The sequence below is a fragment of the Sceloporus undulatus genome, chromosome 6 (assembly GCF_019175285.1).
Source record: "Sceloporus undulatus isolate JIND9_A2432 ecotype Alabama chromosome 6, SceUnd_v1.1, whole genome shotgun sequence".
Lineage (NCBI taxonomy): Eukaryota > Metazoa > Chordata > Lepidosauria > Squamata > Phrynosomatidae > Sceloporus > Sceloporus undulatus.
Genome location: NC_056527.1, coordinates 117,283,063 through 117,298,886, shown reverse-complemented (window position 1 = coordinate 117,298,886; position 15,824 = coordinate 117,283,063). Strand labels below are relative to the sequence as shown.

The 15,824-nt window shown below is 44.2% G+C and overlaps 2 protein-coding genes across 5 annotated transcripts in view; both read left to right on the top strand.

The window, feature by feature from the left end:
* ACAP1 (ArfGAP with coiled-coil, ankyrin repeat and PH domains 1) overlaps positions 1 to 9,280 on the top strand; it is a 32,120-nt gene extending 22,840 nt beyond the window's left edge. The window contains exons 13-23 of the mRNA XM_042475467.1: positions 887 to 998; positions 1,873 to 2,081; positions 2,483 to 2,552; positions 3,366 to 3,460; positions 3,842 to 4,011; positions 4,741 to 4,773; positions 6,069 to 6,262; positions 6,384 to 6,493; positions 7,145 to 7,255; positions 7,451 to 7,500; positions 8,923 to 9,280. Of these exons, the coding sequence (XP_042331401.1) occupies positions 887 to 998; positions 1,873 to 2,081; positions 2,483 to 2,552; positions 3,366 to 3,460; positions 3,842 to 4,011; positions 4,741 to 4,773; positions 6,069 to 6,262; positions 6,384 to 6,493; positions 7,145 to 7,255; positions 7,451 to 7,500; positions 8,923 to 9,029 (1,261 nt within the window). The 3' untranslated portion in view covers positions 9,030 to 9,280. The remainder of the gene's footprint in view (positions 1 to 886; positions 999 to 1,872; positions 2,082 to 2,482; positions 2,553 to 3,365; positions 3,461 to 3,841; positions 4,012 to 4,740; positions 4,774 to 6,068; positions 6,263 to 6,383; positions 6,494 to 7,144; positions 7,256 to 7,450; positions 7,501 to 8,922) is intronic.
* Positions 9,281 to 9,287: 7 nt separating this feature from the next.
* SLC16A11 (solute carrier family 16 member 11) overlaps positions 9,288 to 15,824 on the top strand; it is a 26,397-nt gene continuing 19,860 nt past the window's right edge. For 3 of the 4 annotated variants that reach the window (XM_042475471.1, XM_042475469.1, XM_042475468.1), the window contains exon 1: positions 12,806 to 15,517. In XM_042475471.1, coding sequence (XP_042331405.1) covers positions 15,109 to 15,517 — 409 coding nt within the window. In that variant the 5' untranslated portion in view covers positions 12,806 to 15,108. Of the gene's footprint in view, positions 11,883 to 12,805; positions 15,518 to 15,824 lie in introns of those variants that run through there. The other variant, XM_042475470.1, reaches the window with a different exon arrangement.

The window sequence follows — 15,824 nt, the reverse complement described above, 5'->3', positions numbered from 1 at the left end:
AGACTGTAGAATTAATGCAGTCTGACACTGCTTTAGCTACCATAGCTCAGTGCTGTGGAATTCTGGGAGTTGTCTTGGGGGGAGGGGCAGGTCACACTCTCTCAGCCGCAGAAGATGGCAGCGGCGAACTCTGTCTGAAGAAACTTGCCGAGAAAAGTCCATGATAGATTTGCCTTAAGGTCACCATAAGCTGGAAATGACCTGAAGACACACAACACCCCACACACACACACACACACGGGGCACCAGAGCTCCCTGACGGAGAAGGCTAAATATCTCGCCAAACTACAAATCCCAGGATTCCACAGCATTGAACCATGGCACTTAAAGAGAAGTGCAAATGCTGCTATAAACCAGCAACAAACAATGATAAGCTTGGTTAAACAAGTCTGGTTTCAGAAGCCAGTAACAAACCATGATAAGAGATGCACAACTGGCTAGGGATTCTGGGAGTTTAGAGTCCAAAGAAAGCTTACTTTTCTAAACTCTGGTTTAGTCATATACAGAATGTTTTTTTAGAGTAGCAGGTGAGCCTTCCTAGTGTTTCCAGAGGATTCTTAAACTCTGATTGTGGTGCATTTTCAACAATGGCCAGCGTGGTGTAATGGTTTGGGTGTTGGACTAGGAATCCTAGCTCAGCCATGGAAACCCAGTGGGTGACCTTGGGCAAGTCACACTCTCTCAGCCTCAAGGGATGGCAATGGCAAACCCCCTCTGAAGAAACGTGCCAAGAAAACCAAGATTTACCTTAGAGTTGCTATGTGTCAGAAATGATTTGAAGGCATGCAACAACAACAAGAAGCAGGACGCCTAGTGGGGTGGGAGTAAGGAACTGATCACCCTTCATTTCCATGACTGTCTTTTGCCCTGCAATCTTTTTGGACAGGAGCTGTCTTCTGCAGGCAGATTCGGAAAGGCACCAGCAAGCCTGGGTCTGCGCAGTTCAGAATAGCATTGCATCTGCTTACAATGAGGAACGGCTAGAATTATCTGGGCAGGTAAGGCCCCCCAAAACTAGGAGCCCCTGCTTTGTCTGGAGACAGGAATCTAGGCATTGTAGTAACTTCATCTTTCCTACAACTGAATTACTTGTCCTTGAATGTAATGTTTTCCCCCTTTATTCCGCTTCTGCTTAAATGCAGGGTTTTGGGGTTTGCTTTTCAATGAAGTTGTCCTGGTCTTTCTTAACCCAGAGCTTTGAAAAGTTTTGGACCATAACAGCCAGAATTGACTGGATGGATGGTAGTTTCCACAGGGCTTGGGCATTTTTGGGCACAGTATAGTGGGCTCTTTGTATCCATTGGAGTTTGGTTGGAGGACCCTTCCGTGGATACCAAAATCCATGGATGTCCCTTTAGATACAATGGCTATCCAAATGGTTTCCCTTGTATAAAATGGCAAAATCAAGGTTTGCTTTTTTGGAATTTAGACATTCTTTAAATATTTTCAAGCTGTGGATGCTTGAATCCGTGGCTGAAAAATGTGTGGATATTGAGGGCTGACTGTAGTAATTTCTCATCTCTGGTGTAATGATTTGAGCATTGGACTCTGGAGGCAGGGTTCAAATCCTCATTCAGCCATGGAAGCCCACTGGGTCACCTTGGGCAAGTCACACTCTCTCAGCCTCAGAGGAAGGCAAAGGCAAAAACCTCTTCTGAACAAATCTTGCCAAGAAAACCCACAATAGGTTTGCCTTAGAGTCACCATAAGTCATAAATGACTAGAAGACCCAAAACAACAAAGCCTAGAATTGTGTTGCCATTTTTTGCTGCTGCATCACCCTGTTGGCTCATGACCCCAAGATCCTTTTCACATTTCTGAACTGTATGTTGAGTAAAATCACCTGCAGCCTTTTGTTCCTTTTCCTCGCAGCCCTTGGAACGGACAGCGTCCCTCTCTGCGGCCACGCTCCAGTCCCCTTCCAGCCGGAAACTTCGGGGCGGTGTGGATAAACACGTGGTGGATCAAGTGCAGAGGCTGGAGGGGAATGCACAGTGTTGTGACTGCCGTGAGCCGGCCCCCGAGTGGGCCAGCATCAATTTGGGCATCACCCTTTGCATCGAGTGCTCTGGCATACACAGGTGGGGATGCTGGGAGATGCACAGTGGGAGTGATACCTGATGTTTGCTTCCTCTCCTGGTCCCTTCCTTGCTCTTAGGAGAGGCTTGAAGCAGGTGGGAGGAGCCTCAGAGGCAAGGAGGCAGGGATAGCCTTCTCCAACCTGGTGGGGATGATGGGAGTTGTTGGACCTGGCTGGGGATGATGGGAGTTGTAGTTGAACGCATGAGGTGGAGGTTAGAGGATGGGAGGAGTCTGTCTCCAAAAGGGTCTAAACTAGTAATAAGGATGGAGTGGTGCTTGGGATGGGTGGGAGGAGCCAGGGAATGAGGGGAGGGGCTTGGGCAGAACCTGGAGGGAGGGTTTCTGTGCTCCCTTCTTACCTTGTTTCCTCCTTGGTTTCTCCCTCTCCATCTTCGCACAGGAGCCTCGGTGTCCATTTCTCCAAGGTGCGATCGCTGACGCTCGATTCCTGGGAACCTGAACTTGTGAAGGTAAAGCAGGGAGGGATCTGCCAAGAGTTTGGTATCAAGCAATGAATAGCTAAAATCCTATTTAAATAAAAAGGTCTTTGCTTGCTTGCAAACAAAAAGTAAAGAAAAGGCCACCGTAGCTCCCCCTTAGAGGATGATCCATAGCTTGGGGCAGCCACCAAAGAGTCCTCACCAAACATGCCTGAGCCTTTTTCGCTCTTCTTTTACTTCTGTTGTTATTGTGCAGTAACACCCCAAATCCACAAAATAGCAATACCTTTAATTGGCCAATCAAAATGCACAAAATACATAATGCAGGCTTGAAAAAATTATAAAATGGCAACGTTCATCTGAAATTCTGAACTTTACTGCATTGGCCCTGGAATGGGCCACTAGCGTTCCAAAATGGAACATTCTGGGGATGGGAGGCGGCGGGGAATGGATTTTACCGCTTCTCAAAATTTCATAGCTTTCCAGAGTCTATGAGATAAATCTTTTGATGTTGTTGTGTGGCTTCAAGTCTTTTCCAACTTATGGTGACCGTAAAGTGTACCTACCATGGGATTTTCTTGGCAAGATTTGTCCAGAAGAGGCTTGCCATTGCCTTCCTTTGAGGCTGAGAGAGTGTGATTTACCCAAGATTACCCAGTGGGTCATCAAGATAGCAATCAAACCCTGGGCTCCAGACTCATAATCCAATGCTGACACCATCTGCTTTTATCTGTTTTGGCTTGTATCTGTTTTAATCTTCTGAACTGCTTGAAATCTCAGGCATAGGTGAAAGACAGGCTATAGATCAGATTATGAAGCACAGCTCTCTCTCATCCTTTGCAGTTGATGTGCGAATTGGGAAATCGTGTCATCAACCAGATCTATGAGGCTCGGGTGGAGGAGATGAACTTCAAGCGGCCACAGCCTGGCTGTTCACGGTAAGATCTCCCGCTTTTAAAAAAGAAGTATCGCAGATCTGGACTTCCGTCCCACTCTTTTGCCAAAAGGTCCAGCCATTAAAGAACCTCGCCTTCAACACTCACAAACACACCCCAAAACCCACATCCTTTGTTGTTTTGGTTCCAAGATCCCCCGCGGATAACAAAATCCGTGGATGCTCAAGTCCCATTAAATGTAATGACATAGCAAAATGGTGTCCCTTATAAAAAATGGAAAATCAAGGTTTGCTATTTGAAATTTATACCTTTTTTTGAACATTTTCAAACCATGGATGCTTGAATCCGTGTATAAAAAATGCGTGTATAAGAAGGGCCGACTGTACTAAGCTTCCTGTGGGATTTCTTGTTTTTCCTACCTAGGGCAGAGAAAGAGGCCTGGATCCGGGCCAAGTACGTGGAAAAGAAATTCATCACCAAGTTCCCCAAGGCTGGGTTGCGGATAAATCGAGCCAGAGACACTGGGGGCTTTGCGAAGCCCCCCAAACCGTTCCCCAAACCCAAGCCTCCCCGACAGACCCGAGGGACTGCAGGTAAGGGAGGAAATCCAAAGCTTCGAGTGGACATATTTTTCTTTTGGATTACAACTTCCATTTGCCACAGTGGTTGATGGAGTAACAGTCTCAGCATCTATCAAAGCAAGGAGGGAGATTTAACTTTCTTGTAAGCTGCTTTGCACCTCTTCTTGGAAGGAACTGAAATTGAATATTATTATTGCGTGTGTGTGTGTGTTATATATATATATATATATATATATATATATATATATATATATATATAATGTTCTCTCCCTATATATGTTATATCAGTACAGATAATGTACTATATACTCGACTATAAGTTGACCTCATGTATAAGTTGAGGGCAGGTTTTGGGGCAAGCTTATGGATTTTGATAAGACCCGTGGATAAGTGGAGGGTAAAACTTGGGGCCAAATTTTTAAAGAAAAACAATGTCAAAGAATTTAACAAAATCCCAAGAGGCATAACTGTTTGTGCTCATCCTAAAAACTGGATGGATGAGAGAACAGAGTGGGGCCAGTGCTTCCAGGACAGATGATCCTTTTGCCTTTCACTTTTAAAATAAGAGTTAAAGTACAGTACTAACATTCATCTGTGGATCAATCGACTCTGGTTCTTGGGAGCAATTTTTTGACTAAAGTTTCTAGACTTATACATGAGTATATACAGTATATATTGAATACAGTACGGACCACAAAATTCTGCTTTCTCATTTATCTCTCCCTTCTCTCCTTTTTTCAGGCAGTACCCCAAACCGTTCAAGCCCCATTCCAGGTAGGGCTGCTGTAGTCCCCAAATTTCTGTTGCTCGTTTTGGGTATGTTTGTGTTGTGTTGTATATATGTATCTTTTAAAATTATTGTAAGCTACCATGAATACCACTTCGGGAGAAACGTGGGATATGAATCCCTTAAATAAATTAATAATCTGGTTTGACATCACTTTAACTGCTATGGTTCAATGCTATAGAATTCTGAGAACAGTAGTTTGTTGTGCCGTAACAATCTACAATTCCCAGAATTCCATAGCATTGAGCCATGGCAGTTTAAAGTGGTGTCAAACTGCATTATTTCTGCATTGTGGATGCATAATGCAATTATTTGCCCCCCTTTTCCCCCTGTGTCCTTCCCATAGTGCAGGATGGGTGAGATATTTAGCCTTCTCTGTCAGAGAGTTCTGGTGCCACAACAAGCTACAATTCCCAAATTCCATAGCATTCAGCCATGGCTGTGAAAGTCATCTCAAACCGGATTATTTCTGCAGTGCGGGTGCAGCCATAGAGGGTGTCTCTCCAGAACAGAGATGATATATAAGCCATGCCTCTCCACCCTGGATACCATTCAGATGTGTTGGACTACAGCACCCACGTACCCCTCCCCATTGGGATAGTGAGGTTTGTAGTCCAACACTTGAAGCTACCAAGGTGGTGCAGATATAGCAATAGCAATAGCAAGTACATTCCTATGCACCGCTTATCAGTGCACTTAAGCACCCCCGAAGCGGTTTACAAAGTGTAGGCTAATTGCTCCCAACAATCTGGGTACTCATTTTAGTGACCTCCTTGTAATGATGCAAGCCTGCATCGAGCTTGAGCCCTTTCGCCGGTATTGAACTCGTGAGTGGCTGAAGTACAGGCATTTAACCATGTGCCACCAGACAGGCTGATGTGAGTGACTTGTATTCCTTGTGCCCTTTGGTTGATATGCTTTTTCTCTGGACGTTATCAGACCAGGGAAATTGGAAGTACCTGTATAATCCAATGGCAATCCGAATGCAATCATGGGGTTTAACATTATTGCATGATAGACTACCACATGCAATTTTGGGCAATGGGAAGTCTGTCCAAACGCAATCATGGGATTTCATGTTATTGCGTGAGAGGTGATCACACGCAATTTCGAGCAATGTCAAGCTATTTTAGGGCAATGGAAAGTCAGTTTGAACACAATTCGAATTCACATAAATTTGCAGAACTTGTGAATTCACATGAATGCGTTCTGGTCCCACTTTCTTTTCATTCGAAATTAAAAGAAATTCCTCCCGTGTGATAAACTCCTCTGTCTTCCCAAGGGTCCCCACGAGAAGGTGCAGTTCCAGCTACTGAGGATCTCCAGAGTCTGCATCCAGGGGCCTTGCTCTACCGCGCAGCCGCTGCTCCCCCCAGCTTGCCCACAATGGCGGATGCCTTGGCCCATGGTGCGGACGTCAACTGGGTGAACGCGGCCCATGAGAGTCGTACCCCTTTGCTCCAGGCGGTAGAAGCCGTGAGTCTGGGGAGAAGGGTAGGGATGGGGCACGGCACCAGCAAGTGGGAAGGGCTTGATGGTCTCAAATTTTCCTTTCTTACTGGTTCTACCAATCTCTTTGGGTTTTTTTTATACCCAGAATTCCTTGTTGGCTTGTGAGTTCTTGCTGCAAAATGGTGCCAATGTCAACCAGCCAGACAGCCGGGGCCGGGGCCCCCTCCACCACGCCACCGTCTTGGGTCACACTGGGTACGTCTGTGACATCGTTTTAATTAAAAAAAGAGAGAAAAGTTCAAAATTAAATATAGTACTCCTATTAGTCTGAATAGGTTAGAGCTTTGGAAATGCGGTGGGCTCTTGGTATCTGCTGGGGTTTGCTTCTAGGACCTGCTGTGAATAACAAAATGCATGGATGCTCAAATCTCATTATATATAAGGGATTATTATTATTATTATTATTATTATTATTATTAAACCCCTTGGTATCCCTGGGGTTTGGTTCCAGGACCCTCTGTGGATACCAAAATCAGTGGATGCTCAAGTCCCATTATATACACTGACATAGTAAAATGGTTTGTTATATAAAATAGCAAAATCAAGGTTTGCTTTTTGGAATTTATATATTTTTGCGTCGTTTAACGCTCAAACCACTAAGCCATGCTGGCTCCTCTGTGGTCTGCCTGGGTACCCATAAACAAGTGCCAGATATCCCATCCTAGTATTGTCAAGTCAGGATAACAAAAGGGGACTGGCCTGCCTTTCAGGGCTGTTGTAAGAATTCTTTTTGCAAAAATACTGTCTGCAAAACTGTCCAAAATGCTTGATCCATGCACCTCTCATGGTGCATTGCAGGAAAACATCCTTCCAGAAGACTTGTTTCCTCTTCCTTCCTTCTGCTAGGCTGGCATGTCTGTTTCTCAAACGTGGTGCCAACATGAATGCAGTCGATGGGGAAGGGAAGGACCCCCTCAGCATCGCCATAGAGCTGGCCAACGCCGATATCGTCACCTTGTAAGACAAAGGGACGGGGGGTCCCAAGGATCAAAAAGATCCCTGTTGTCAAGGTCCTGGATGGCCTGATGGGCATTGCAGTCCAACACCTGGAGGGCTGCGTGGTTCCTGGCCCTTGGCTATGGGGAGGTCTGCCCTCTCTGTTGTGAGCTACAATGGTTTCTCTTTTATGTCTCCCTCTCTTTGCCACCAAAGGTTGCGGTTGGCCAAGATGCGTGAAGCGGAGCTTGCCTTGGGTCAGTCGGGTGAGTGTCCACCTGGTTTGGTAGGATAGGAAAGGAAGGGGAACTCTGGGATGTGAGAAGGGGGTTGGTGGTCATAACCCCAAGTTCTTTATTCATTTGGATTATTGTTGTTGTTGTTGTTGTTACTCTTTATTTATATAGCACTGTAAATTTACACAGTGCTGTACATACAGTCAATTAAAATAGATAAAATAAACCTGCCTATGGTGTACATTCTATGAAAATAATTAAATATAATACATATAAGTATATGTTAACATTCAATAAAATGTGGCAGAGAACAAATTAAATTAATTAAAGCTGGATAGAACATCTGGGCAATGCCCATCAAGACTTGTGGCGAGTCTCGGCCTCTGTTTTCTCCATCTGTAAAATGGAAATAACAGGGACCCCCATCATAGTTAGGGCTGGGAGACCAAACAAGGGATAGACTGTGTACCTTTGGCTAGTTGCTTTAAAACTGTGGGATTCTGCAAATGTTTTGGATTCCCAGTACCCAGAATCCCTGACCATTGCCCACTGGGGATTAGGGGAGCTGAAGTCCAAAACATCCGTATGGCAAAAGCTTGAGAACCACTGCTTTAAAATAATCCCTTTTTAAAATAGCTCTGTTCTTACAGGTCCCAAATACACTGCAGGAATAATGCAGTTTGTGACCGCTTTCACTGCCCTGGCTCAGTGTTAGGAAATGGTAGTTGGTTGCGGCACAAGAGCTCTCTGACAAAGGCGGCTAAATATCGCGTGAAACTACAGTTCCCAGAATTCCCTGGCACTGAGCCAGGGCAGTGAAAGAAGTCTCAAACTGGATTATTTCTGAAGTGTGTTTTGGACAATAGAGTCCTTCAAAGAATCGTGGTAATTCTAGTTAGGAATGCAAAGGATTGCACTGTTAGGAAAAAAAACCTAGCCATCTCCCCCCAAACTACAATTAATAATAATAATAAACTTTATTTATATCCCGCCTCTCCCTATGGATTGAGGCGGGTTATAATAGCACAAATACATCAGTAAGATACATAATACATACATAACCAACACTACATAATCCCTTGTCCCCCTACTTTAAAACAAAAACAGCAACATTATAAAGTATAGGCTAAAATTAGTTAAAATAGACATAATTGAAGTGAGACATCTTGGCATTTCCCAGAATTCTCCAGCTACGTAACTACCAAAGGCTGTGAAGGCACTGTCTCAGTGCATTTGTGGGGTCATTTTCTGGGGTGTGGATGAGCAAAGCTTTTCTTGAGAAACCATCCAGACCCTCCAAGCTAGCTTGGCTGACTAGGGCATTCTGGGAATTGTTACTTAAAAAAACACTTACTTTCCCAAACTCTGTGGATGAAGACGGTGGGTTTCTTTAGTGGACAGGGTGCATCATGAAGTCTTCACCGACTTGTTCTTTGCGGATGCTTCTTCCAGGAGATGAAACGTATCTTGACATCTTTCATGATTTTTCGCTCATGGCCTCCAATGATCCAGAAAAGCTGACCCGGCGGAGCTACGACCTGAAGCTGACAACGTTGTGAAAGATGGAGGGAAAGACCACAAAACACCCGCTACGCACCCAGAGAATGAGGGTGTGTGGATAATGGGCATGAGATTCATTTCCAAAAGCTGCAGGGACAGGAGCAGGGGACCTCCTCGCAGGAAAAACATCCCTGTTTTCTCCAAAATTGACATAGCCTCTTGTTTTTACCCCCAGCCGTTTCAAGGACTTTGCGGGGAGGTTTTTTCTTTTTCTGGGGCCAAGGGAATGGCAGTGAGGAATTATTATTATTATTATTATTATTATTATTATTATTATCATTATCATTATCATTATAATTTTATTTTCTTATATCCTGCCTTTTTCCCAATATTGGGTCTGAAGGAAGAACTGAGCTTTCCAAACGCTCCACTTGGGACTCTTTCTCTCCCCATTTTATTTATTACTTGGAGATGGGGTTTAACCTTTATTCCTGAGGTTCTCATTCCTTCTCGGTGGATGAAAAGTGGACAAGTTTTCTTCCCTTCCTAGCCTTGGTTTGCCTCCTTTCCGGTGCAGTTTTTTCACCTTCTTATTTATTGTCTAGGGGCAGGATAAAATGTCAATTGCTTGTATTCTCATTTCCCTGTGATGGATGAGCAATGGACAAGTTTTCTTCCCTTCCAAGCCTTGGTTCTCCTCCTTTCCAGTGCAATGAAGAGGCCATGAAGGCCTATTCCTCCAGGGAGGGAAAAGGGATGCTAGAGGAAGGCTAACAGATTAAACGGAGGAAGAAAAGAAGTCATCTTCCCAAATACAGGAGAGGTACATGCTCCCTGTCTGGAAATGTGCATTGAGACATCTGGAAGCACACTGTCTGGGCTTGGAATCCATTCTGCAAACAAGGGACCAATTTGCCTGGAAGCTTTTGCAAACTTCTTTGCTTTCATATATGACCTGTCCAATCTGCATCAGTGTGCTTTATGTTAAAATCGACAATTTTGTTTTTTAACATTTAAATGTCCTTCTGGCCAAAAGGGCTTGAAATGACCCGCTCTACAGATACAAGTGTTTTAATTTATTTTCTCTCTTGTTTGGTTTATTAAAAAAGGAAAAGAAAGAAAGAGGGATGGAGGCTTAAAAACCTGTCTTAAATCCATTGCTCAGACCTGGAACCCTGCTCCCAGGTGTAAGGAGTGTGTGAGGCTCAGCAGTATCTCGTGATCTCTCTCATCCTTTAAGAAAGAATTTGCAATGGCTCCCCAAATGCTGGGACAGTGAATTCGCTCTGGATTTTAGTTGGAACATCGAAGGAGATCCCTGCAGGTGCAGAACCTCATCTGGCTGGGGATAGGTTTTGCAAACTTGGGCAGCTTCTTTAAATTGGAAACTCAGATCTGGAGGAGATTGATTGCCCCCCAAGACAGATGCCACCCCCAGTTGGCCTGGGAAGTATACATGGGCCTGAGCCTATTTTTTCCTAACAACAACTCAGTGAGGTAGGCATTTGGCTCAGAAAGGAGGAGGATGGCTCATGAGTTACTGAAGCCAGAGCCTCAGTATTACAGATGCAGTCAGCCCTCTGCATCCACACCTTCCAAGCATCCATGGCTTGAAAATCTTTTTTAAAAATATATATTCCAAAAAGCAAACCATGATTTTGCCATTTTATACAAGGGACACAGTTTCGCTATCACGGTGTATTTAAAGGGACTCGAACACCCACAGGTTTTGGTATCCATGGACAGTCCTGGAACAAAACCCTAGAGGATACCAAGGGCTAATAATAATAATAATAATAATACCCTATTGTCTATCATGGGAGTTGACCAACCATGGATTTTGCTATCCACAGGGGTCCCTGGACCAAACCCCAGTGGATACCAAGGACCACTATAGCATTATGTTTGTAATGTGTGTTTGGGGTCTAGGGGGATGGAGGAAGGGAAGTTACATTTCTTAAGCAATGCTAGTAGTGGTAACACACACTTCACAGCCAATACTAGGATGGTCTGGAGAGGCCACGGGCCACAAAAGAGCCACGTATGGCCCACATTTTGCCCACTCCTCATATCTCAATGGGAACAGGTTGTTTTGAAAGGATAATTTTCCAATATGAGGGACAGCTCCATACAATGCAAATGGAAAGTTTTCCAATTCAGTCCCCAGATGGGAAAATCACTATGCCTGAGATCAGGTAGACAATGCAAGATGTGTGGGGTTTCTGTGTATTTGCTGGATCTCTCTTGGTGTGAGGCCATTCCCAATATTTTCACAGAATGGTTGGCCAGGTTCAGCCAAATAAAATTTGGGAGCAGAGCAGGGCTTTTTGCATCTCCAATCCCCATTTCACATGACCCAATAGATCTTTGTGCATGCTCAGTAGCACTCTCATGCATACTCTGGGATGAATTCCTAGGATATGGAGTGAAGATGTTCTGAGCCCAAAGCAGATCCAAGTTTATATTAAATCCTACCCTATTTTGAGAGAGTAACAGGCCCAGCTGTATCACTGTACTACTAGCCTGTATCACTTCTGCAACCTTGCTACCTTTCTATTTGTTGACAATTGTCCCTTTTAAAAGTAAAAGGGAGCAGGAAGAAATTCAACTGGTGCAGCATGGGATTCTTGCAAGCTAGGCCATGTGTTTGCAGAGGTGCAGCTGAGAAAGGTGCTGGAGCCTTTGTTGGAAAGGCAGGCACGTGGCACACCTTTCCTTTAAGAATGGGGATTGGTTGTGCTTTTTAAAACCCTCCAGGGTTTGTGCCAAGGGGTGCCCATTTCATGCCACCTGGAAGGTTGTTCATTTCAGCTTCTCCTGGGGTCTGTATGCCTTCGGAGACCAGTGGACTCGATCTGTTCCTAGAGACCTGCACTGCAAGAACAACACTCATCAACATTAACCTGTTGCAGGTAAAAACATGGTATAGTTATAGTTTTTTGGGGGGCTGTGAGTGGCAGAAAGTTTTGCACCTTCAGATTTGAGGAAAGAAGCAAGCGGTAAAATCTGCAGATATTCATTGCTGGTTGTTGGGTTAGTAGAAATAGCTTCCTTTGAATGAGGGGTGCATTTTATTGACTCCTGCTTCTCATCCTCTAAGCCAGTGGTTCTCCAACGTTGGGTCTCCAGATAGTATGGACTCGCTCTGAGAAGCCCTGGCTGGGAGGCCAATGGGGATTCTGGGAACGGAAGTCCAAAACATCTGCAGGGCCAAAGGTTGAGAACTACTGCAGGGGGAATGGTGTGCTCCTTTAAATGGCTTTAAATGGATTGCAGCTCCCAGCATTCCTTAATCATTTGACTAGACTGTGTAACAGTGAACAGTGACCAAATTATCAATGGGGAATTTAATTAGCTCAAGGTCAGAAGAGGAGGCCTGTTTCTACACCTCAGATGGGATCGCCCCTTCGATCTGTATACCAGGAACTAGAAATCCAGAAATGAGGCAGAGGCTCTAAGTACAACCAGTGTCTCTTTTATTGGAAACAGGGATTCAAACATGCAGGCACAGATGCTCACACATTCATACAAGACTCAGGAAATAACGTAGTCAATGTGGGGGCAGAGCAGGGACCCAAATGGCTATGCAAATGCCATTCCTTTGATTCAAATGGTTCCCCCTCAATCACAAAGAGAGACATGATCGCATCTTTAAGGCAGCTCCTGGCATGATCTCATCAAAGCTGGGAAAGGAAATTCGTTTACATATCAAAGGTGGGGACAATGGGAAGTGTCATGTATGGAAAAATAACCAGGTTTTTTTTTCAATTAACGCACAATTTTTTCAATTAACGCCTTGTTTCAGTGGGAACCTGTTCTTTTCAGATCACATGCTAGGGCCATATAGCTACTCAGGTCAAGATGCACTTTTTGATATCAAGATGCAGGTCAGAGATTATCATTTGGATATATCAAAAAAGGTGTAGATCAATGCCTATCAACTGGCTATGAGGCTGATGGGTCTTGCAGTCTGATGGGTCACACAGTTCCCAACCCTGCTTTAAGCTGCATTGAATCCCATTTTGGGAGAAAGGTGAGATATAAATCCCATCAATATATAAAAATAAATCAATGTAATCCCATCTCTAACCACCACCAAACCTGGCTTGGAAAAGATGCATTTCCAGATCAGGAAAAGGGAATCATTTGGGGGATTATAACTTTTTATGACTCTCTTTGCTGGTTGGATGGCAGTTGTCCCCAAAAGTAACTTTTTCCAAACTCTTCCCCTGCATTGAAATTTAGGAATTTTAGAATTTTGTGTAAAATTATCAACTACATTCCTTCCTTCCCCAGTTTCTTTGTCTTCTTCTCCAAACTGATCTTTTCCTACTCGCTGATCCATATTCCCATCTTGGCTATCTTTCCTTCTCTATTTTGTGGTAATCCAAGAATAAGAACCATCATCCCCAGTAGTCTTGTGTTGTTATTATTGTCAATATTGTGCGTTAATTGAAAAAAAAACTGGTTATTTTTCCATACATGACACTTCCCATTGTCCCCACCTTGAAAAACTAAGATTCCCAGGCAGGTTGGGTTACAGCATCTCTGCACCTTCTTCCCCAACCGGTTCTGGATTATCCCTTGTTTATCTGTGCTAAGTATTGAAACAACGCCTTTTTAAATCTGGTTAGCAGGCTTAGCAGTGGTTGCTCCCTTAAAAATATATATTTAAATAAAAATGTATAATCAATTTATTATAAATTAATGTTATTAATTTAATGTATATCCCGCTTTTCTCCAAGCATGGGTTTCAAGGAGATGTGCAACATCTTAAAAAAAATTAAGACAGACCACACAAATAAAGGGGTTTGGTATTGTGTTATTGTTGGAGGTTTTATGTTAATATACGTGGAAAAATAGCAGGAAACTGAACTTCCCATAGAAGGAACTCCACAACTTGTGAGCAGAGACTGAGGGTGCATCTACATTGTAGAAATAATGCACTGCTTGAAGTGCTGTAGTTCCATCTAGTCATCCAGTCCAGACGCTTCTTCTGCCATTCAGGAATACATAGAGTCCTAGAGAGGGAAGGGACCCCCAAGGGCCATCTAATCCAGCCCCTTCTTCTGCCATGCAGGAATACATAGAGTCCTAGAGAGGGAAGGGACCCCCAAGGGCCATCCAGTGTAGTGGTTTGAGCACTGGACAATGCCGTTGGAGAGCAGGGCTCGAATCCCAGCTTAGCCATGAAAGTCTCTCCTTGCTGGCTGTTTGGGTGACCTTCGGCAAGAAGCACACTCTCTCAGCTTCAGAGAATGGCAATGGGAAATCCCCTCTGAAGAAACCTGGCAACAAAACGCCCTGTGATAGGGTTGCCACACTACATTTGCCCCTATTCACCAGCAGCACTTCCATCTTGTCAGTATCACCTTATATGTGACTGGCGAGCTTTAAGATTTGCATGATAGGCCTTTGTCTTGATTCCAGCACCACCCAAGGCACATCTAATGATGACAGGGTGCATCTACACCATAGAAATAATGCAGTTTGACACCGCTTTAACTGCCACAGTTAATTTAATTTCATTAAGGCATCACCTCTTCAAATAGGAATTCTGCCCATGCCTTGAAATTTCCCTACAGTCCCCAAAGATTTAGCATTAACTTAAAACTGAAAACCAACATGGCGAATGTTGCACTATGTCTCTGGAGTCCCCAGAGTCATGAAACCCACTGGATGACCTTAGGCAAGTTGTGCTCTCTCAGTCTCCAGTTTCCATGCCCTTCAGCTTTTCTCAGATGAAAACTGGTCAAGATGGTTAAAGGCTGTAGCAGTTTGCTTTTGCCTGAGCCGACTTGGAAGGATGTGATGCCACCTGCTCCTTTCCTAACCCCTCTATTGAGCTAACTGAGTTCAAACTACTTGTGTACTTTGGAGCAACTGCAGTAAGCTGAGGACAAAGGGAGAAAGTAGGAGGATGAGTAAGAAACCAGGATGTTTTGAAACCAGCTGAAAAAGTGGGAGATAGGTTCCATCTGCAGGGCAAAAATAATGCAGTTTGACACTGTTTCAACCATGATGGCTGAATGCTCTGAATTCTGGGAATGATAGTTTGTTGTGGCACTAGAGCCCTCTGATAGAGAAGGCTCAATGTCTCTCAAAACTACAATTCCCAGAATTCCATAGCACTAAGCCATGGCAGCTGAAGCGGTGTCAAACTGGATTATTTTTGCAGTGCAGATGCAGCCTAAGTGGTTGGACTCTTGGGACTGTTGGAGGGAATATAGTTTTACATCTGTGGAAGAAGAATATTGTGTGCATGGGATTTATGTTCATAGTTTGTCAATGCATTGTATTTTCCCCCCAACTACAGTTTGTTCAGGTGTCCTTTGCACCAAGATGCCATCCTTCCCCCTTGAAGAACCCCCTGATGGAGGCTGGGGCTGGTTTGTCGTCCTTTCCGGATTCCTGGCCAACTCTCTTACCTATGGCATCTTGCGGTCGCTGGGTGTCCTCTTTGAAGATCTGGTGGACGCCTTCGACGCTACAGCGGCTGAGGTTTCCTGGGTGACAGCCATTGCCTTGGCAATGGAACAATTTGCAAGTGAGTACAGTTGGCCTTCCCCATTTCACAGAATCATAGAATCATGCAGCTTTGACATTTGCAGATTTGATTATTTGCAGATTTGATTAATGTGTCATCTCTAGGAATCTCTAGGTCCTCCAGCACAACTGTATGGTCAACTTTTGTTGGACGTTAACCATAGAGTCATACTGGAGGACTTAGAGATTCCTAGAGAGACAATTTCTCAAGGCATGTGTTGACCATAGAATTGTGCCCCTCCCCAACTTTTGCATGCATTATCTGTCTCAAAATCATACCCCACATCAGACACTCTGCATGTGCTCAA